The following is a 22,403-nucleotide window of genomic DNA, read 5'->3' as shown; positions in this document are numbered from 1 at the left end:
CATTGTGGGGAGCCATTATCCTCGTCCGCGCTAAGCATCGTGCCATATTCCCATTTGCGCCCTAATACTAACAACATTCTCGTAGTTTTAAGTGAAATATTATGAGAGTGAAGACCGAAATGGACGACGACGAAAAGGGGTGAGTAGAAATTCTGAGTTCACGATCATTTATCCACGCGAGAACGTTCGGTCGGGACGCGTTCACGGGCCGTCGGGTTTATTGCGTGGGATCTCCATTTGCGTATTGCAGTCGTATCGAATCTCTTTCTTCTTTCTTGATATACGACTGATCTTGAGCTAAATTGCTTATCTCCACGACATACGTCATCGAGCCTCGCGATTTCCTCGATACGCGAGGCCAATATTTTTTTTTCCGCCACGGTGGAACGAGCGGCTCCGATGTAGCTTTTCTCGCGAGGGGGGAAATACTTCACCGATGCCGGTTCTTCGCACAGTGCTCCTTTCTTTCACCCGGCACCTTCGATCCGGCGAATACTATTCTCATTTCGAGAAAAGCTGTACGTATTCCAATAATTGTTGCTCGTTATATCCTTTACCTTCCAATACCCTGCTGCATCGTCGCCCGTTACATCCTTTACCTCTAGATACCCTATTTTTATGCTCTATATCCTGAAAGAACAGATATCATTTTGGTACTGTTTCGCTACGTGATTCGTTCTCATACACACTCGAGTGAATGCAAATATCACTAGTGTTTCGCGTAAGCGGTTTATTAAACTACATGTTTTAGGTATATTTTAATTATGTTAGATGAAAAATGCTATAATAATCTGTACCGTGGAAGTACAGGATACATCGTGTTATTAATGTAATGTCTGTCAAGCGGGCAGAATATTGATGAATTGTTTTGAATGTTTCACCGTTCAGCGAATATGGATTACGTATTTTTGTTATAGATAAAACGTAATTGATTTACGTGCATATATTTTCTTTTCATGTAATTACATGTTAACTCTCATGTGTATTGATTTTTGTATTTTCTCAATATTATTTTTGTCAGATGCTATTTAAAACTAATTTTTATTTAACTACATTTTTTATGGAATATTCTTGCATATAGTCATTCCAATCATTATAGAGTAACTATTTGTGTTCATATATCTATTTTAGTTGAATTTGTTGGTATACTTTGCAAGATAAATATCAATTATGTAATAGTTCATTTACTTATATTAACCATCATTGTTTACTCTTTGTTGTTACAGAAAGTTGTTTGTTGGTGGTTTGTCCTGGGAGACAACACAAGAAAATCTTCAACGCTACTTTGGCCGTTATGGCGAAGTAATTGACTGCGTTGTTATGAAAAACAGTGAATCCGGTCGTAGCCGGGGTTTTGGATTTGTAACATTTAGTGATCCTGCTAATGTCCCTTTGGTTCTTCAAAATGGACCACATCAGCTTGATGGGCGTACTGTAAGTATTGTTCTTTGAGTGAAATTCTTAAAGTATAAAAGAATCCGTGATATAAGATAATAAAAGTAGTTAATACATGGATTTGTTTTATGTTCTTGTTACAGATTGACCCAAAACCCTGTAATCCACGTACTCAGCAGAAGCCAAAACGTAGTGGAGGCTTCCCAAAAGTTTTCCTTGGTGGATTACCAAGTAACGTGACGGAGACTGACTTGAGGTCCTTCTTTACTCGCTTTGGCAAGGTTATGGAAGTTGTCATAATGTATGACCAAGAAAAAAAGAAATCCAGAGGTGAGTACCTATGACAATTATTTTTATGTATAAATATATATAGTACCATTGTTTTATGTAGTTTCCATATTAACTGAACTGTATAGTTAATTCATTGAAAAATATGTATGCAAAAGAATTTTTTATATTTTTTTTTAACTATTTTGGAAACTACGGGAGACAATGCATCATAAGTAGAGTGTAGAGTACTCTTGTTATCTTTTTTATTGCGTGACCAGGATTACAGTCAGAATTCTTGAAATAAATGATTCTTTATGCAAAGTTCATTATTGCGCAAAAATGTGTGTATTAAAAAAAAAAGAATATTGTGTGTTAACCAAAAAATGTTACTTCCTACATAAAAAAAATCAAAAATTCTGACTTGAATGCAGCACACCCATTTTAAGTACAATTTCAAAATTTTATCCAGTTTTTAATAAAAATATTAAATATAAATATTAGGATTAGCGAATAATTACAAATTGAAGACATTTCTATGCTTAAGCCAGTCAATAATAAATGGTCATTGAACTTCCCCTGCTTCATTACCCTTTTTTTAAATGACCCTGCTCTTGCTTCCTTCAATAATTATAATTAATACATCCTGATTCATACCCTTCTTGATTAATATTGTTTGTTTTTGACATATATATTTATGGAATACTTTAAGGTCCTATCCACAAACTGAAAGTTATATGCATTATATATATATAGTTATTTATGTAGTGTTTTTATTCTATTTTGCTACTGTTAATAATTCGCCTTGTCTTACCTTAAAACGGAAATATTAAGATAATTTATGTTACATTAAAGTACATTAAATATATTTACACATAATGTGATTTTGGCTAAGTTTTATTAAGAATAGGTTATTAAGTACATAAGTTAAATGTACATAACATAAGTTGAAATTAAGCTATTAGTAAGATGTGTTGTATATCCTATTTTTTATTAAATATTATCCACTTACTATCTTGTCCACTGAATAATAGGATCAAATTACTTATAATTATTATTAACCGGCATATGTTATATAAAAAATTAATCTTAAATATTAGTATACAATTTATGACTAAATACATTAGGGTATCATTAATATCTATGGCTTCTTAGTATAGAATAATTTTTGTCTTAACATTGGTGTCCTTGTGGTTAAACATTTAGTAAATATGAAAACAGTTATATCTTTCTTTCTTCTTTAAATATTTATTCATTTTTGGTGGCTGCATTCAAGAAGTTAGTGTGTTTTATAACTTCCAGTGAATACCTCTGTACATATCTTTTTTTTTTAAACAGTGTGGATTGTTTAGTCCATTAATATTCGAATGATAAAATTCGGAAAATATTTACTGCTTTGGTCATTAAAAGTGTATTGAAAAAGGCAGTATATGGCTTTTAAACCTTGCGGCGTTGGTTTTCATTTTAATCATTTTTTCGTTCGTGGTAATTGCAAAAGAAATATAATTGAAAACTTCTTCAAAACAGCCATCATAAATTTTTTAGATTAAGTATATTAAGCTTATGTGCACATAAGATGGATAGTAATAATAAGTGTTTACAAATTCTAGAAGATGCATGATTCAATCGATATTAAAATTGTAATACTATTTATACACTCAGATATATTCCAAATTAAGTCTAGACACTGTTACCATTAACATAGCAAAAATAATTACGTATAACGGACAGTCAAAAACAAATTGTATAAATTAGTTGTAACGTTCGTGAATATTTAAAGCGGGTATATAAAAAAAAGGTGGTGTATTTGTTGTGTAAATGTGTGGGGCAATTTTTGATATACTATCACGTTTGGACGGCAGGATTTGGCTTCCTCAGCTTCGAGGATGAAGATGCCGTGGAACGATGTGTAGCCGAGCATTTCGTCAACTTGAATGGAAAACAGGTATAGCATACCTACACACTAGCATATATTCATATACATATATATTCCTAGATTAATGTAATGTAAAATAATAATAAGTACAAAATGTTAGTATAAAATTTAATGTTATACTCTAGTCTTAAATATTAATGTTAGGTATAGTACTTATTTTATTTTACACTATTTTTTCGTACTATGTTATGCTAAACGACTGTACGCTTAACTGCTATTATGTAAGTATCAGTTTAAAAAATATATTTAGAATTTGTGTGTAAGACTTGGCGAGTTTTAAAAACTGCAATAATTGTAAAAGAGTAATCTATTAAGGCAACAATGGGAGTATTTTTAGTTCGATCAAAAACGGAATCCCACTGGATCGACTTCGTTAGTTACACAGTTACAAAAAATCTGATGCACATGACGGAATTTCTAGAATTCGTGTCGTATTTCTGGTTCCAGGTTGAAATCAAGCGTGCAGAACCACGTGATTCTGCTAGCAAAATGAACGATAGTCATCAGGGACAGTGGGGTCCACCGCAACCAGGCGGACCTCCAATGGGAATGGCCGGGAATATGGGACCTATGGGTGGTCCCAATGGACAAATGGGGGGACCTATGATGGGTGGTCCTATGGGACCACCTGGAAATATGATGCAGCAGTATCAGAATTGGGGCACCAGTCCACAGACGGGTGGATATGCCGGGTATACTACTCAGTACAACTCTCAGGGCTGGGGTGCACCTCCAGGACCTCCTCAGCAACAGCAAATTCCACCACCACCTCATCATCAATGGGGTAGCAGTTACAACGTTCAGCCGGCAGCAGCTACTCAAGGTTACGGCAGTTACGGTGAGTTTTTAAAACACGTTGCCATCTGATTTTTCATAATTTCTGTTCTAAACTGAATGATATTTGACTTCTTTAAAAGTTCAATTACTCTTAACGAATCGTAAATTTCGAATTGTAAACACGATATAGTTTCTGAAATTATGAATGGTAATTTCATTCATCGCGAAATTTTCTATAGCGACAATGTTTGGATTGAAACTGATCGTTGTTCATTTAATCACAAATTATTCTGTTTTGGTCGTATCTTATTTGTCGCGAGATTGTCGGCATCTCGTTACCGATTCCATTCGCGTATGCTTTTAAGGACAACACACGATAAGGTCATAGTTATAAAGATTAACAATAACTTTGATCCTGTCCTCTCCCCCTCCATCTTCCTTGGAGATGTTAGGAGAAGAAAGAGAAAGATAAGAACATGAGAAAACAAATACCTATAATACATGAATAATTATCTTCATTCGGTGCCCCCTGGAGGTTATATCATGGAAAGAGAATACAGTAGGACATTAATTCAGCATAAATTTCAGCTGAATATCGAAATTAATTGTATCAGTACAGACTCATTACTCGCTTGATATGTGTATTTTTTTTTTTTTAAATATCGCGTGTTCTCCAATGCTACAAATTACGTTTCAATTCAACATCGAATAATTTCTTTGTAATGTAATCATCTCGTCTCATTTGCGTAAATTGGAGCTCAATCGGTATTCCGTGGAAACATAAAATATCCTCCTTCACCTGGTTTGAATCAATGTAATGGACACTACATTCCGTAACATTGATCCTCATCTTATCCGTACAGCTTGTGCTTGATTTTCCGCCTTGAAAATCAAGCACAAACATCGAGTGAAAAGTGTAGGAACACATTTCATAAACAAAATTAACCCATTCAAGTGCCAAGACTGCAACGAACGAGCAAGCTTACATTCATCGAAAACATATACCATTTTCAGTGAATTTGCCTCCATTAACTCTAGAAAAAGAAAATGATCATTCCATTATGTACGATTTTCACATTTTTCAGAAGAGAAGATTCCGAGGTAAGTCTCTCACCGTTAGCGATCAGAAACGCTTTGGAACTCTGTTTGCTTAAAGTTCGCATCTTTTTTACAGCAATTGTTATATAATCACCGATAAAATGACGATCATGTCTGGTGTTTTAAAAATTTTGTCTCAAAAAACAAAGTCTCATTCAGCCCCATTTAAACACCGCTTATCGGTGCATGCTTGGCACTGAAGTGGTTGACCAAGTTAGGGTACGTTTACTTAGCTGCTGTGTTGCAGACCTTGTAAGAACTTCCCGATACTGGAAACCTTTAAAAGAAAAAAAAACATGGAACATTATGAATCTGTTCAGTAACAAATTACACAGAAATCAGAAATGGGCTAAAGCTTCTATACTCTTGCGTCATTCGGATAAATCAAAAGCCAAATCACTCGTGTGAATCTCTTTTACGGTTACGTACACACGGGCCATATCCCCCTCCCCTTTTGGAATATCAGCCCCCGTTTGGAGGGGTCTCGAGAATTGTTCTGCAACAGGAGAACGTTTCAGCGGAGTAAACGTAGCCTGGAAAATGCATAAGAAGACGACGGTGGTCGGTGACACGTGTTTTGTGTGGTTGATGATCGCAGGTGGGCCGGCGGCGGCCGCTTCAGGGGGCTACGGGCCCACGGCGGGTACTGGCGGGGCTGCGGGGGGCGGGCCCGGGGGTTCTTGGAACTCCTGGAACATGCCACAGAATGGGCCCCCTCCAGGGACCCAGCCACCACCACAGCCCCCTCAGCCCAACTCCTCGCAGCCCAACTCCAACTCGAACCCCTCTGGCCCGCAGGGTGAGTCTTCAAGCTCAGTCAATCAAAGTCTTTCCTCTTTCCACCCTTTCGCATCGTATAGCTCTAGTTTCAGCTACTGAAATCTAGCTAAAAAGCCACCTTATAACTGTACTCCTATTTCTATTTTTTCTTGCTCTTTAGTTTATTTACAACTCGGAACACATTGACTCGTTTGTGGGCCCTCGTTGCCGAAAGTCGATTTAACACGATAAAAAACGAGAGTCTTCGCTTGTTATCGGATTTATTTGAAATTGAAACAGATATTTCATGTATTCTGTATTTTTTTGAAAAGTTCGTTAAGGAACCGTGTTTGGCATGATTTACTGTGGACACGTCTAACCAAAATTAATCGTGCTTCCCTACGTTCTTTTTCTTTTATTTATTTATTTATTTTTTTAACCCGTGCTGTTTAATGTTGTCTCATCACGAGGCTTTATTGTAGTACCGTGACATTTTTCGATCGTCTCTGGGAATGTAATTGTGTTTTATGTCGCTGCCTGTTAACAAATACTAATGCGATTGGCTTTCGGGTTTGCGGAAATGACGAGAGCTTGTATGCATTGGGGTCGGAAGAAAATGAAAGTATCTCATATTGTAACCAAGGCGAAATTCGTTTTTCTATATTAATGAATAAAAGTACGATTTCTTGCGAGATCCTGTGTGATTCCAAGCCCTTTCATTGATTTGCAAGTTTGTCAGTTAAATTTTTTTTTTGGGGTCGGAAGCATGTGCCTTTTGATCGTACGAGTTACAAATGTGTACTGAAAAAATAAAGAGAGACCACTTATTATATGAATAAAAAAATTATAATAAAAAATTGCGATATCTAGATGGTAGTGAATTAGAGCTACGCTTGGCATAGTTTTTTTATGCTTTTAATCGTTAGCCAGCAACGGTAGTAATCATCCAAGTATCGCACTTCCTCATTCACCATTTTCACTGTTGAATTTTATTTTTTTTTTTTTATAAATTAATCTGTCCTATATGTGAACCAATACAAGTATTTTCTTTCTTACGTTGGTTGTTCTTCCGAATAGTACCTCCTAGAGATAATAGTTGTTTATTGGCGTTCATAGAAATAGAGTAGGTATTTGAAACAAGATTTTGTAATATGTCCATGTTTCTTATTGCTAGAAGATAACGATCCAAATTTTCTTTATTTTTTCTTCTTCAAAAAATTCGCGAGTAAACATATGATGGAACAATCCTACTCTCACTCCTTTCATTTCCTGTACTGCCTACCAGCGGAATATACGACGGATTTATGTCTATTCCTGTATAAGACTTTTTACACTGTTCACGATTTATTTACTCTGTAATATATTTTTAACGTGACTTCGAGATAATAATAGACATCGATTCGTCTATAGATACCTGAGATCAGTATTGTATTATATTTTTATATAGCAAGTTTATTATCCCGAGAATTCGTTAAAATAGTCACTTATGTGAGTCACGCGTTGTCTTGTGATTGTCCATTTGATAAATATCGACCAGTGAACAAAACAGAACGCACATAGGTGTCCAGATATTCAACATACTGGTCTCAGTGTTTCATACAAATACAATTACGCTACTTTTAAACAGACTCTAACATATTTGACGGACAAAAGATACCAGAGGAACATTTCAGATACTTCTGCGTTCGACGTAATTTGACTCCAGAATATAAATGAACGCTCGGAGAATAATGCAAATGTTTGTCTTCTTTTTCTCGGAATTATTCTTTGACATTTCGACCGTTGATTTCCATGTAGAGGCATCAAAAATGTATCTCCGATGGTTGAAAAAAAAAAAATAAGGAACACTCTTCAGCTTCTGTATAAATGAGGCGAACGTAAGCGGTGGCGGTTGGATAATGCCACGTTGAAAATCAATGTTCCAGGTGACATGTATTCGCGACAGACCACCGGCTCAGGTGCACCTGGGTCCAGTAGCAGTTCAACTAAGACACCAGATTATACTGGGTACTCCGCATATGGTAATTACGCTGATACCAGTTATCCTCAGCGTTCATATCAGGGAGGAGAGAGCAACCAAGGTGGGTATGCCGCCAGCGCCCCTAAACCCCAGCAAGGCTTTGATTTCAAAGAGTGGCAAACCTCATGACCATTTTAATTGACCCGTGATGGAGAGATGCGCTGAATGGCTTGGCCTTGCTCGTGGGTTTTTTCTTATTACATATTCAGGGAAAATGGAACATATACATTGATCGTGATTCTGCAACTCGGATCTAGGACATTCTTTGGTGGACTTTTACTACTCTGTACAAAGAAAAGGAATGGAATTACATTTTTGTTTCGAACGATTAAACGCTGGTGATGATAGATAAATCCTTTTGCAGACAGACAGAGAGAAAGAAAGAGAGAGAGTGAGTGAGTGAGAGAGAGAGAGAGAGAGAGAGAGAGAGAGAGTGAGTTTGATTGCTGTTCTCGAGTAGATTTTGGGTGTTGATCACAGGATTATATTGGGATTAAAAGTATTACAATAGTATTTCCGTATGTCGTTTTGATGATTGGTTGGAATCGATTGGTGAGATCCTCTTTTTTTTACGCAAAGAATGTCCTGGCCCGAGACAGCATGTCGTTCGCGAGCGGTCGTATTCGCAAGTTGTTTCCGACGATAGCTTTTTCCAAAACATATCTTTTTTTTCGGGATTGAACATTGAGCCCAACGGCATCTGCCCAAGTTTGTAAAACGGAAGCGTCAAGGGAGAGGTGGGGGTGGGGCCAGGTTTGCTTCGAGACACACATTGATTTTTCATTGATCGCTCGCGAGAACGGCCCATGATCTTGTCGGGGGGTTTTTTTTTCGAAACGAAATGGAAAAAGTAGTGAAAACGCATTGAACCTATCATACTTAATTCGAGAATGAGGTATAAAAAGAAACAGTATATTAAAGATAGATAAAGAAAAACAGATAATCAATGATTAAAACACACCCATGGTGCAAGCGAATTTTTTTGTGTATGGCACTGGGATAGAGGGTAGGAAGCGGAAAATATAGAAGTATTATAAGAATCAACTAGAATCGAGTTGAAATTAAGTGAACTCATAAACAAAACAAATTATGAAAAGGAAACAGTAAGAAAGCGAGTGTAAAGAACGAGGAATGCTGGGAATCATTAATTACTTAACAGCATTTACGACCGGGGGGTGAATGAGATATCTCGTTTTTTTTTTTGAGAATTTCTTCTCAAGCGGATGGCACAAATTTTCGATGCTCGTTCACCTCTTTTTATTAATAATTACACTTAGTGAAAGCTCTTCGGTAATTTGAAACTAAGAATAATAAATAAAATGAACTCTATTATTATTAATGGTCTCCAGTGGGATGGTCAGTGATTGACCAGCACTTTCGAGACACCCGTCCCTCCACGATCTCGTATTTATTAAAATAGTTGTTATGCTGGGTAACCGAAGAATGATTATAAAAAAAATGAAAGAAAGAAATAATACGATGAAATAAAAACGTAACGAGTAATTAATGAAATAATTAAGTAAGGTGTTCCACACAGAGACACAAACACAGGCTGACTTATACCTAAACTACATAGATAGTGTAAAATAAAAATAGATCATTTTAATACGATGTATGTATAATCTATGACTCTTTGACAGCAGGGTGCAGTTTCCTTAAGCATCTGTATTTACATGCTTTTCTTTTTCACGTCATATAACTGTAGCAGTGTTCTTCTTGGACGTGTTATTGTCTATTCCATTTTCATTTCTCTTCTACTCTCTTTCGCCTTTGACTTGATTTAGTTTTTGTCTGGTCCTCTTCCGTTTCCGAACTAGACGTCGCGGAACAGCGTGTGGTCCGGAGGGAAGAGGACGAGAAACACGAAAACGATAGGTATTTTTTTTTGTTCTTTTTGAAAGAAAAAAAAAAGAAAGAAAAACGTGAATGAATTGTATCATAAGAACTTCTTGTCCGTCAGACAGGTTTCTGTACGGTTTTGTATTGAATCAAATATGTGAAAACTAGTTTATTTTTTACCTCGGATTTATAATAGTTAATTATTAGGCACGTTTAAGGCTACAATTATTGTTAATATTATTAATTACTTCTACGATAATTATTAACCTATTATACTATTACCATTATAAAATGAGAAAAACTATTTACAGCTACTTACCACTATTTACTGTTGCGACTGCTCCTACTGCAACCACTACGATTGCACTACTATTACACACTATTATTAACTGTCTATGATAATTACGGATATTGTACGATGATGCTTATAAGTGTTTTTAAATTTTAGATGATTAGAGATGAGATCACGGTATCTAAGGATGGAGGGAGGGGTTAAAATATGTTTGTGTAAACTTTGTGTGCGCTTTTTCTCGGCGGGGGGCGTCGATCTGAAAAGTCTACCTGATTAAATATATGACTTAATTGTATTTACTCTGTAGGATTTACCATAGTTCTAAACAAGGAAATATTTCGGAAACGAATGCTCTCAAATATGCTCATGTTATTATTACTGGGCGGGTCGCGTTGTGTCTTACTTTTTGCCAATAAGAAAATCGCAAGTATTACGCTCTAAATGTAATTTTAAACAAATTTTTTACAAGGTCACAAGATAATTCGTAGGTTACAAATAATAAATGGATCCAGCAATTTGTGTAAGCTTCCTCGTTATGATCTCAAATACGATTAGTGTGTCTCTTCAAAGCGATTTATTCTTCCTCTTGTCAAATTACAGTCGTGTATATTCATTACTTTATAACTTTTGTTTTATTTCCATTCATTCGATATGTATATATTTGTTGATTTCCATTTACATTAAAGTATACGTTGAATAACGAAACGATAAGCGATCGAGTTTCGCAGTTTGATATCAAAATGTCCAATCGATTTCATAACACTGTACTTATTCCGTATCATGTACATTCATATAAAACGTCTCCGATTATCATTTCGCGTTCCTCGATTCGGTATAAGAATATTCCTTGTTGAAATTTATAGTTCTAGTAGAACAGGGATACGATTTAATAGCCACCGGGACGAAGAGAAAGCATTAACAAACGCGACTCGTGGAAACTTCTGGGATCAACGCAATAACACACACGTTCACTTGACTAAACCTTTGAAAGAAAAAAAAAAGACAAGAAGAGACCAGAGTTAGGGAGCTCAATCAAACGTTAAAAAAACAACAATTTTTACACTAATTGTTATGGTAATTTACACGGAAATCACACGTGAACGGATATACATGTACGTACTCTGGACACATTTACACGTTCAACCACGTATTACACTTCTACGCGCATGAATGAAGTAGAAAGAGAAGCATGATAATTTATATACACTGTGGCCACAAGTTCTGTCGAACAACCGACTAAATAGTGAATTTAATAAGATGCTAAAGTAGATTTAACACGAAACAAAATAGCGGTGACTTTTTGCGGTTGTTCTAAATAATACGTTATTTAATACCTATTTGAGAGGCGATATTTAGAGAGGGAGAAAGAGTGGGAGAGCGAGGGTGGGAGGGAGAGAGAGTGCCAGAGTGTGCGCGAGAGCGGCAAATTTAAATAAAGAGAGAGACGGAGAAAAAAGAGTTTTATCTCTACGGCTGTTTTTTCAGAATTTATTTTATACAGTAATATAATAAACAAACGTAAACAAGAACCACTAGTATATCGATTATGATTATAATTAATTACTAACTAATTGTATTCCTTACTACTATCTTATCGATTTTTAAAATAACGGTTAAAGCGTATGAATAAATTTAAAGACTTTTTACGTGTATGTAAAGCGTCAGGAGAAAGTGATTATATTAATATACATTTGATTTATAGGTCGCGTCGTTAACGATAATTAAAATATGTTTGTTGGGATCGGTAAGCGAGGTAAATTAATTTGTATTATAATTAACGAGTCTCAGAGGGGATGATTAAATTTACACTAAGCGTGGAACGTAGAGCCGTGAATAGAAACTTATAAAGCAAATGGATAAACAAGAGAATGATAGAAATGTTTAAAATGGAAATGGCTGCCTTGCCGCACTGTGTACATACCATAGATTTTAAGGGTACGGTTGGAAGTATTATAGTGTTCGAAGGATTACGAGCGAATGTGGTAGCAAAGGGATACTGAGGAACACATTACCAACAAGGAGACACCACAAAATGATGACAGGTAAAAGCGGGAACTAGCGGGACTATTCGAGATAATTGACGATTAAACTAATTATAACAGATAATATATTTATATTTAACGCAATATTATTAGTATTTTTCAATACCAGAGATAATGCATCTAATTAACGTAAATACGTAGGCAAATAGGGAAAGATACTTTGATTCTAACCGTTGTTACTACTTGTCGTGTTTGCAGTTCTTGCGAACGTTCGACTTGCTCTCAGGGTTGTTACTGTCTTTTTTTCCTCTTTTTCTACTGTTTTTTTTCGTCCCCTTTTTTATCCGTTTCGTAAGTTCTCCCTGTCTTAAGTTCGATTAACCTTTATTAATTCACGAGAGTCGTTGTATTTATAATATTCTTTAGGTTCGATTGTCCTCGTTTCTCCTGTTCATTGTCGCGAAGACCACACACCCAGCGCTCAAGTATTTTGAAAGGAATATTTTTCTTAATGTTTTTGTCAGTTTTTGAGCGGCATCCTTCAAATAATAATATTTACTCTCGATTCATAGGACTGACTCACTGTAATATTGTACATTTAAGAGTTTTTAAGTATTGAAAACCGCAGACAAGCTGTTAGATTTACATATTTTTCGTTGTTACTTGTAAGACACTGCAACGGGGAGAGTAAACAAAAATTGAGAAAAAAAATTATTTCGACTTTACGAACAGGATAGAGATAACTTTTTTACACTTTTTTACATACGTTAGTATTCCCCTCTTTCTGCACACCGTTGCAGGATTAGATCCAATGGCGACACCGTTTTCCCCCATTTCTTCGTGAATTTCGTGATTCTTCTCTTGCTCATTGTCTCTTTTTACCTTTGTTTCCCTTACTGTTCTCCTTTTCGTTATTTTGTCGTTTTTTTTTTACACTGAATCAATTCCTTGTAAATTTAATCTACTTTTAGGTGACACGCGGTTTTGCCTTTAATTTAACTAGGTAGTTGCACGCATATTATAAATCATTACGTTTTAATCGTACGAATTACGCAATTAACGTTAGGTTCGCGTGGAAAAAAGCCGTTTTAAAGCGTTCAATATTTAATGGAAACGGAAGGAAAACGAGATAAATATATTATAATTCCGGGGGGCGTTGCATGTCTGTTTTTAACGTTAACGCATACTTCACGTCCCGCTCACTGAAGACTGGTCATAATAATTAAAGTAATTATACTTAAATACTTACTATTCATATTGTAATCTATAACGTGAGACCGTTTCTTTTTTATCGATGAGTTTAATTGTAATCTTTAATGGATATTAATGTAATTAGTTGGTGCCACACGACGTATTGACCATTGCATTTTTCTTTCTTACACGCTTATTATTATCTTTCCATTTGATCCGTAAACATTCGCATTTTTTCCCCTTCTTGTTTGTTCGCGGCGAAAAACCAAAATCAGAGTCGAAGCTTTATTGAATCACATGTAGGCATTTTTCCAAGGTGTAAGGAATAACGTTCAGGATACAGATCTTTTGCAAGACGGAAACGAACAGTTTTAATAGATTTCGAAAAAAAAAATAAAAGGAATCCATCAAAGCACAAATCTCTGTATCGGTGATAAGTGAAAATACCACTGCCTCAGCCAATTTATTTGCCATCGGTTTCGTTGCGTTCGATTAACGGCCCGAGAATTCTTAACCGTTCGAGTTGTTGCTAATTAATGTTCATCGTCATCGGGCACAAAACGTCGATTAAAGTATAAACTGACCCCGAAAAAACTCTTGTTTGATCGCAGTTAAAGTCCAACGATAAGAGAGACATTGTCGTCACCGATAAGAACACAGGTGGTGAGATTGAATTGCATGGAAAAGAGGAACAACGCGATTTAAAGCGTCAAGAAAAAAAAAAGACGGACTAAACGGCTAGAAAGGGAATGTTTGTCATATGTGTATATGCATTTACCGGAGACTCTCGCGTACATACACACACACATCCACACTTAACACCGAGAATATTCTAAATTACGTTTACGTAGGAACATTTAAGGAATTACATTCTAATTACACGTGATCGTGTTAGCAGAAAATAAAAGAATTAATAAATGAATCTTATTATAGTAGCGAAAATGGAACTGTAGAGATTTAATGAGAACAAGTAAAAAATAACATAAATACCACGTGTGTTTTACATAAGACGGAAAATTCTAAATGTACGTTTATGTTAAGTGCCCTGTGCTATAAGTGTGAGAGAAAGAGAACTTATATCGACGTGTAAGTGAAAGGTTTATAACCACTTGAACACGACACGTTCTGTGCGCAAAAGAATATCGATACATGTACACACACCACCCATTGGGGGGGGGGGTAGGGTGTTGAATGTAAAACGGGGAAAGAGAAATTAGAAGGTCTTGACGAAACCGTGAGTGCTTTAACGGGTCGAAGGGACGATCGAATAGAACAAGAATGCCGCTAAAAAAATATGAAAAATAGATAATTCAAGTTACAATAGTTAATGGGGAAAACAAGATTGATTCGCGTAAGGTGTAGCTCGAGAACCGAAGCCGTGGATAAAACGATACGAAACCTTAATAAGGGGAACCCGAATAGAAACGATTATTTCGCGATTTAAGTGAATGGAATTCCTACAGTTTTGGAATGCTTTGTCTCGCAATCAAAACGAACCGAGAAAATCGATCGTACGATCCATCTACTTTTTATCAATATTTTTTAGTGCGAAGTATAAGGTAAAAGTAAACGTTAAACGAGAAGATAAAAAATGAAGAGAGGTTAAAAAAGTTCTAATGAAGTCGACGATTGTAACGATAATAAATGAAAAATTGTTAACTGTAATAACATGACCTGTATACTTGTAACGTTTAGCATTATATTGGTAAGATCGTGCCCCCCTACGAGCTGAACGATTAGAATATTAATAGTGGAACGATATAAATAGTTAACGAGGAACGAAGATTAACGGAAAATAGGAAAGAAATAACTAAAACGGGGAAAAAAGTTAAACGATGATATTATTATTGCGTTAGTAAGAATTCGGTCGCATCGGCCGTGGTTTTTTTTTGGCCGACACCATCCATAGAAGGTGGATGGATCAGTCGGCCGGGGCCAATGCGGCTACGAAACGACGACGAGATAAAAATGAAATAATAATAATAATGGAAGAACGTGTATCCAACGTTCATCGTGTTTTTACCTCAGACAATTTAAGGGGATACATTTTAAGGGATCTTTACGCTCGCACGCTTTCTGTCCGTCTTATTCCCAGTGCCCCAGATTATAGAAAAACTCTCTGTACCAAGAGGGGTGTCCGACTTTTCGACACGACACGAAAAAAAAACTAAAAACAAAAAAAAATAACAAAAGTCAAAGAAAAATAAAAGAAAAACTGGGGTCGATGCCTCGGTTGATCAATGGGTTAAGACCATGAATAACTATACGAAGGCTTTATACTCCAGAGAGGCGACGATTCGATGGAAATGTTCGAGATCCGAGCCGGACAAAGTCGTACACCCCGCTGTCAGCACAGTAGCAGTAAAACGTGTACCAGGCCAAAGCGCATTGTCTCTGCTCTTAAGGTTCTTCCCTTAAGGAACAGTCGAGATAAAACGTTGTAGAGTCGAAAGAGAGCGAGAGAGAGAGAGAGAGAGAGAGAGAGAGAGATTTAAAGAAAGAAAGAGAGAGAGAGAGAGAGAGAGAGAGAGAGAGAGAGAAAGAGAGAGAGAATAAATACTACCGGCTAGGATAAAGAGTGGAGTGGGATAAGAGGGAAAAGGATTTAAAACGGTAGGAGTTAATCACGAGAGATTAAAAAATTCAGAGCGGTACATTATTTACGAGAGAGATACGAAAGGAAGAACGCGAGAGAGACAGAGAGAGAAAGAGCGCGCGCGAGAGAGAGAGGATTTTTTGTCGCGATGAACATTATATAATATTATGCGCGTTAACTGATAGTAACGATTTAATGAACGATGATTATGATTATTATTATTATTATTACGATTAATATTATTACTATTATTATTACACACAGAGATAGGAGATGTTGAGAGAGAACACATGTTTACATGCTATTCTATCATGTATCTATATTATTCATTGCAACATATATGTATGTACACGCACTCGTATGTCTGCTCGTGTAAATGTATACCTTTAACAAAAAAAAAGCAGAAGGAGAAAATATATCGATATAGGGGCGTACGTTATTATTTTTTTTTTTTACGAGAATAGATGTTATACGAGAAAAAAGAGGAATGTACATTTTTTGTTTGGCATGCACGATCATATTGTGCACGCGTGTATGTCGACATATATACGTATATGTATATCATATACACATATATATGTATATACACTTCTCCGTACACACACATATATCACCAATATGTTTTATTTCTTATCCATTGCGAGGAACGAGAAATAGGCTAGCGCAGGGGATGTAAAAGTGGTGATCAGTAGAGGGCTGGGGGGGGGGGTGGTAGTATATACGTAATGCGAGAAGCATCGTTTTAACGGGGCGGATTAATGGGAAAATAAATAGAGTGGTCGTTAGCGTAGAGAAACGAGCATGAAAGGGGAGTGGGTAAAAAGGTGTAGAACAAGGAAAGAAAACGTATTGTGCAGGGAGAGTAAATCAATTAGGTTCCTTTCATTAGGGAAACAATAAGATGATCCTATTATTCGACTAAAATAGATGATGTAATATCCAGTTTAGGTACAACTTAATCAATCCTATTTCGGTTTTTAGCGATAGTCGTAGGGCTCATAGGTAATTCGATACACACTGTTCCTTGGAGACTGAATCTAATTTAACAGATAAATTTCGATTAATACGTTGTATCGTCGTATAGGATAGGCTCGTTCCGATACTACCGACACGTGTATACGTGTACGTATATACATGAATCGATGATGAATGGGGTAATCATCGCGAGCGTTATCGAAACGCGATATTCAGACTCGGCGGACGCAAAATTTGGGCAAATGCTATAATATCGTGTGCAACACAGATTGGCGTCAATTTTCAACCTATATATTTCATTACCGTCGCTATTTTTGTAGTAGACATCGCTATCGCTGCTGCTCTACTTTTTCTCTTTTTTTTTCCTCCTTGAAAATCACGACAATACATTTTGCAGCGATTTGTATCATCACCTGTAGAGAGTCTTCGAATTGTTTTGGTCGTTGTATCGCTTGAGTAGTTTCCATTTTTCTTGCTTTACCGTTCGTACGTCGAATTGTCGAGACTGGTAGCACGTTTATGACAACGGCGCATCTAACGACAAAATTACACACGGGCATACATATGCATACACACACGTACACAAACACAACACTGATGTACCATGGACGTCGTCACGTTTGCAGCCGCGTTTACCGCGTGTGATTCGCGCGATCGTCGCGTTCGCTACGTAACCAGTTTATTTTACCTGTTACGAGTGTCACGATAATTAGTTTCGACAGATAAGAGTAGTCGTAGAAAATAAAAACAACAAAAACGTGGTTGATAAGTCTCGAATTGTTAGCAGAGAGAATAGGATAATCATATAATTCAGGAATTCTTTTAGCTCGATTCGAACGATAAAAAAATCAGCGAAACTTTGGAGAGTAATCGGACGCGAAAGATTTCCGGTATCGTGGGAAAGCTGCTAGCAATTTCTTTAATCTACTATTTTTATGGATACGATTCTACTTGCCAGGCATCATCACCACTTACGATACACACTTAGAATTTAAAAGGGAACGCGACAGAGAGGGAAACGACCTGATAATTATTTATTAAACAAAGAATTAAATATCGTTCGTAAGCATTTCTCGAATATATATATAAATACCTCATTGTGATTAATGATTATATTATATACCGTGTCGCTCTCAGCGAGGCAACAGTTGCTTCTTATTTGTTCTCTTGGAGTTCCTAACCAGACGTCGGTCCTTTCGCGGATAATAAGTCCTCTTCGCTCGTTAGCTAATATCGATCATCGTCCACGACGATTTCTACTTTTTCCCCCGCGGGTGTAATATACTATATAAAAAAAAAGAAACACGCGTTACGTTGTATTTACGTGTTACACAACTAATTACAATGTTATTCCTCTAAAGATAAAGATTAACCGCTAAGGGATAACGTTACGAGGTTTTTCCACGCAATATACAGGGTGTCCCCCGTGAACCGGTGGGACAACTGTAAAGGATGGTCATTCCACATGAAAAACAAAAATACATCGAAAGTATAGAATACAAATTTTCTCGAACTTCACGATATGAAACCTATTTCGTTATTGGGTCTTCTATAAGCGTCACTCCACTCAAAATTTAAACTCAATTATCTTAGAAAGTACGTTACGATGAAATTTTATTCTGTATCCTTTTTTTTTCTTATGTTTTCACGTAGAATCAGCACCTTCAAGGTTGTACCATCAGATGCGGGACACCCTCTTGAATAGTTAAGCGCAGAAAAAGAGAGAGTGAGAGTGAGAGAAAGAGAGACAGGAATGTAGTGCGTTCGCATCCAATGAAGCAAAACCAACCCTTTTCTACTTCTGCGACCGTGAGTTACACGAACGTAATCAAAAGAAACACTAAATAGCCTAGCCGTTTTGTACGATCGAAACCATTTTCCGTCGGTCAAGTCGTTTCTTTGAACGCCTTAACGTCAATTTCTCAGATCACGCGGCAGTGGGGCGGACGCGCGTTAATTTTTCCGTTCTCTTCCCTTTTGAAGGCACCGTGAAAATCCAATCATGTGTGGACGCGCGGGAACGTAAAAAAATCCGAGAGAATGAATAACGCGCGTTGTCTGAGAGACCGATGTTACGGGTTAAGGATCAAAGACAGACGTTTTTTCAGACTGAGATTTTAAACGATTAAGAAACCTCCTCTGCCCCCCACCCCCTCCTCCTGTTTCCACTTTACCACGTTTAGAGAAACACGATGATTTACGCGCGACGAAAATTCTTTGAACACGACGCCCTTTGTCGAGATATATATTCCCCACTCTAGTAACTCACGCGATTAGGACCGTTCTCTTAAGTAAGTCAGCCACTAAGAAAAATTCGGGACCCGAAAGAAACGTTTTTCAATTAAGTAACTAGTTAACTGTAAATCGTAATTACGTAGAGATATCGGGGCAGAAGTACAAGACGTAGGAGAAGCGACTGTAACCGAAAGAAAAAATGGGGTTCGAAAGATAATTGGGGCGCAACCGGGTTGGGTGGGATGATATAGCGCGGACCGAGGGGATGGTAGAGTTTCGGATAAGAAAGAACCATAAACGAGCCTTAAATCGATACTTTTACTCTTTGTATAGAAATCTACTGGTTAATATTAGACGGTACGTCCAGATCAGAGAGATAACAAAACATATTAGATCGTTATTAAACGGATATTAATTAATTAAGGGATTTAAAGTAATGGTTAATTGCCCCGAATTAAACGATCGACCGTTTTTCAGGGTTCTAATACACACAAATACACGCACGCACGCGGCCGCAAACAGTATAGATCTTTCCATCGAACGGTATTACGAATATAAGTTTCTCACCATCCTTTTGCATATAAAAATCGCGACGACGAACGCGACTTTCGCGCGACTCTACCAAAATGGTTTTGTCGATCGTTTATCGAGAATACGAAAATTGCAAATGTGACGACAACGAACGACGTGTCTGTTTCTCCTCGATTTTTGTTTGTTTGTTTGTTTGTTTGTTTGTTTTTTATCGTAGACACTCGGAAGTCCGTGAACAATGGGAGTTATAGAGTATATCCGGGATTTGTATACAAGCATTCGCTTGAAGAACTCAATTAGAAGTCACTTTATTCTTATTAGAGACGTATATAGTATATACATATATTATATTATAATTGTACACGATGGATAGAGATTCGGGAGATATAAGCTATACAGGGCGTTTCATTATTAGTGGTCACGATTTCAAGGATGAATTTAACTCACTGGAATATCGAGAAAGAAAACGTTTATAGAACTATAGAGATTGTATCTAGATTTATATGATACTTTTTTTTTTCATTTCTGTGTTACGTCCGTTGAATGTGTCGCTGAAATTGTACTCGACGACGCTGAGACACTCTGTATAAGGAGTCGACGAGTCCTGTAAACGCGCATGCACCTAATCTTTACTATAGATAACTGTTTGTACTTTAACGTATAATATTTAATATTTCGATGTGCATCTTATACATATACGTACGTAGAGAAGAAAAGTATCGCGATGAGATTTCGAAGAAAAATCGGCGATCACGTATTTTAATCAGGGCCGGTTGGTGGTTGGAACGAATTTTCGATTAACCAAGTAGTCCACAATTAAGGGATTCCTTAAGATTTTATTTGCTAAGGCGTTAATTTTAAATTAGTTCGACGTATAAATGATCCCGAGCCACGACTGAATTAAGGGTTTACGATTAGTTGTTCCGCGAAAGGCTGAGATCAATTATTCACTTTGCTCATTCCAAGTACATGTCGAGTCCCGCCACTTCATGGAAACGGTCCTAATAAGACTGACGTTCTCGGATGAAAACGACAAGAATATTGAAACCACGGAAATGTAAGGCAAATCATGAAATAAATTGTACAGTATACGTTTGTAAATCGATCCTACACAGTAAGTTCTAATTTTGTAATTTTAAACGGTACTCTTAGCTTACTTTTAATTGTTAACACGTACGTTCCGCTGAGTAAAATACGTCCAACGACCACTGCCCTTCTAAGGAAAACAGATTCACGCGCAGAAAGAGAGAGAGGAGGAATCGTTTTTCCGCGTAGGATCGAACCCTTCGATCGAACTTCCCCGATGAACGATCAACGCGGGGGTTCGCATATGGAAATTAGATAAAAAAAAAATTTGAATCAGTAACGCGTTCGGGAAACGCCTCTGCTTTTTCTCCTGTGAACGATACATCGATTTGGAAATATTGTCGTGTCACTTTAGGCTTAGGGTTATAAAACGCGAAGAGACAAAATGGGGGAAGGATAGAGAAGGAAAGAGAGAGAAACTATTAAAGATAAATGAAAAGTGTCAAAGTACTGCTACGAGTTATCAAACTATTTACTACTATTTACGACTAGTACCATTTAAACGAGGAACTCTACTGTTGTTGTTATTATTTTCTATTGTAATTAATTAATTAATTAATTAACGATCACGGATTAACGAGTAATGGCTTTACTGTTCTCGAAGTAAATGTCTATGATCTACAGCTTCTCGAGGCTACAGAGTAGCAAACGCGTTATCAGCGTAACTTAAGTTTATAAGGAGAAACGCGTAGCGTTTAATTAAATCAACCGACAGTGAGAGAGAATGAGATCAGTTTTTTGGGGGGGACAAACAGAGAAAGAAAGAGAATGAAAGAGTGGGAGAAAGGGTGAGAACGAACGAGAGGCAATTTAATTCGGTGTTTTGCAAGAAAAAAAAGGAGAATGGACAGAGCGAATGTGTGAACGAATCGTTTGCGAGGATGCGAGAGCAACTACGGGTACAACAGCAACAAACAACGGGCTGCAGCTATAACGGTAACAAAATAGGAAGACAGACGGGTAGATAGATTACTAAACGTAGGAAACAATTTAAACAGAGAATTATTACCATTTAATACCGCGTCGAGAAATAAAACTCCTCGACTAAACTAACTAGGAAAGAAAAAAAAAACGAAACGACGCCGTTTTTAAGGTTATTATCGACTACCATGTTTATTATATTGAATAAATAGTTAAAGACTACCTAATGTTTAACGGTCTAGTTTACTCGACAAGGAAAATGAAAAGAATACGGATTTAAAGACGAAAACTCGTTACCTCCGCCTAAGGATTATAGATTGTACGAATCGAAGAATCGTGTAGCCGGTTAAGAATCCAAAAAGTAAAAACTAAACAAAATAAGCTAAGTACTGCGAAATAGATTTCACGGGTTTATAGTGGGGGGTGATTATAATATATGATCAATAAATACTCGAAAGTACACCGAAAGTGCTACCAGGAAACACGGGAAAAGATATAAATCG

The 22,403-nt window shown here is 36.7% G+C and overlaps 1 protein-coding gene across 5 annotated transcripts in view; it reads left to right on the top strand.

The window, feature by feature from the left end:
- LOC107188591 (heterogeneous nuclear ribonucleoprotein 27C-like) overlaps window positions 1-22,403 on the top strand; it is a 28,661-nt gene continuing 6,258 nt past the window's right edge. For 2 of the 5 annotated variants that reach the window (XM_015576906.1, XM_015576903.1), the window contains exons 1-7: window positions 1-139; window positions 1,227-1,434; window positions 1,539-1,725; window positions 3,525-3,607; window positions 4,046-4,436; window positions 6,072-6,272; window positions 8,158-8,313. In XM_015576906.1, coding sequence (XP_015432392.1) covers window positions 102-139; window positions 1,227-1,434; window positions 1,539-1,725; window positions 3,525-3,607; window positions 4,046-4,436; window positions 6,072-6,272; window positions 8,158-8,313 — 1,264 coding nt within the window. In that variant the 5' untranslated portion in view covers window positions 1-101. Of the gene's footprint in view, window positions 140-1,226; window positions 1,435-1,538; window positions 1,726-3,524; window positions 3,608-4,045; window positions 4,437-6,071; window positions 6,273-8,157; window positions 8,314-15,841; window positions 16,047-18,780; window positions 22,383-22,403 lie in introns of those variants that run through there. The other 3 variants (XM_015576905.1, XM_015576904.1, XM_015576907.1) reach the window with 3 other exon arrangements.

The sequence above is a fragment of the Dufourea novaeangliae genome, unplaced genomic scaffold, assembly GCF_001272555.1.
Source record: "Dufourea novaeangliae isolate 0120121106 unplaced genomic scaffold, ASM127255v1 scaffold133, whole genome shotgun sequence".
In the NCBI taxonomy this organism is placed as follows: Eukaryota; Metazoa; Arthropoda; class Insecta; order Hymenoptera; family Halictidae; genus Dufourea; species Dufourea novaeangliae.
This window is presented reverse-complemented; position numbering and strand designations above follow the sequence as displayed.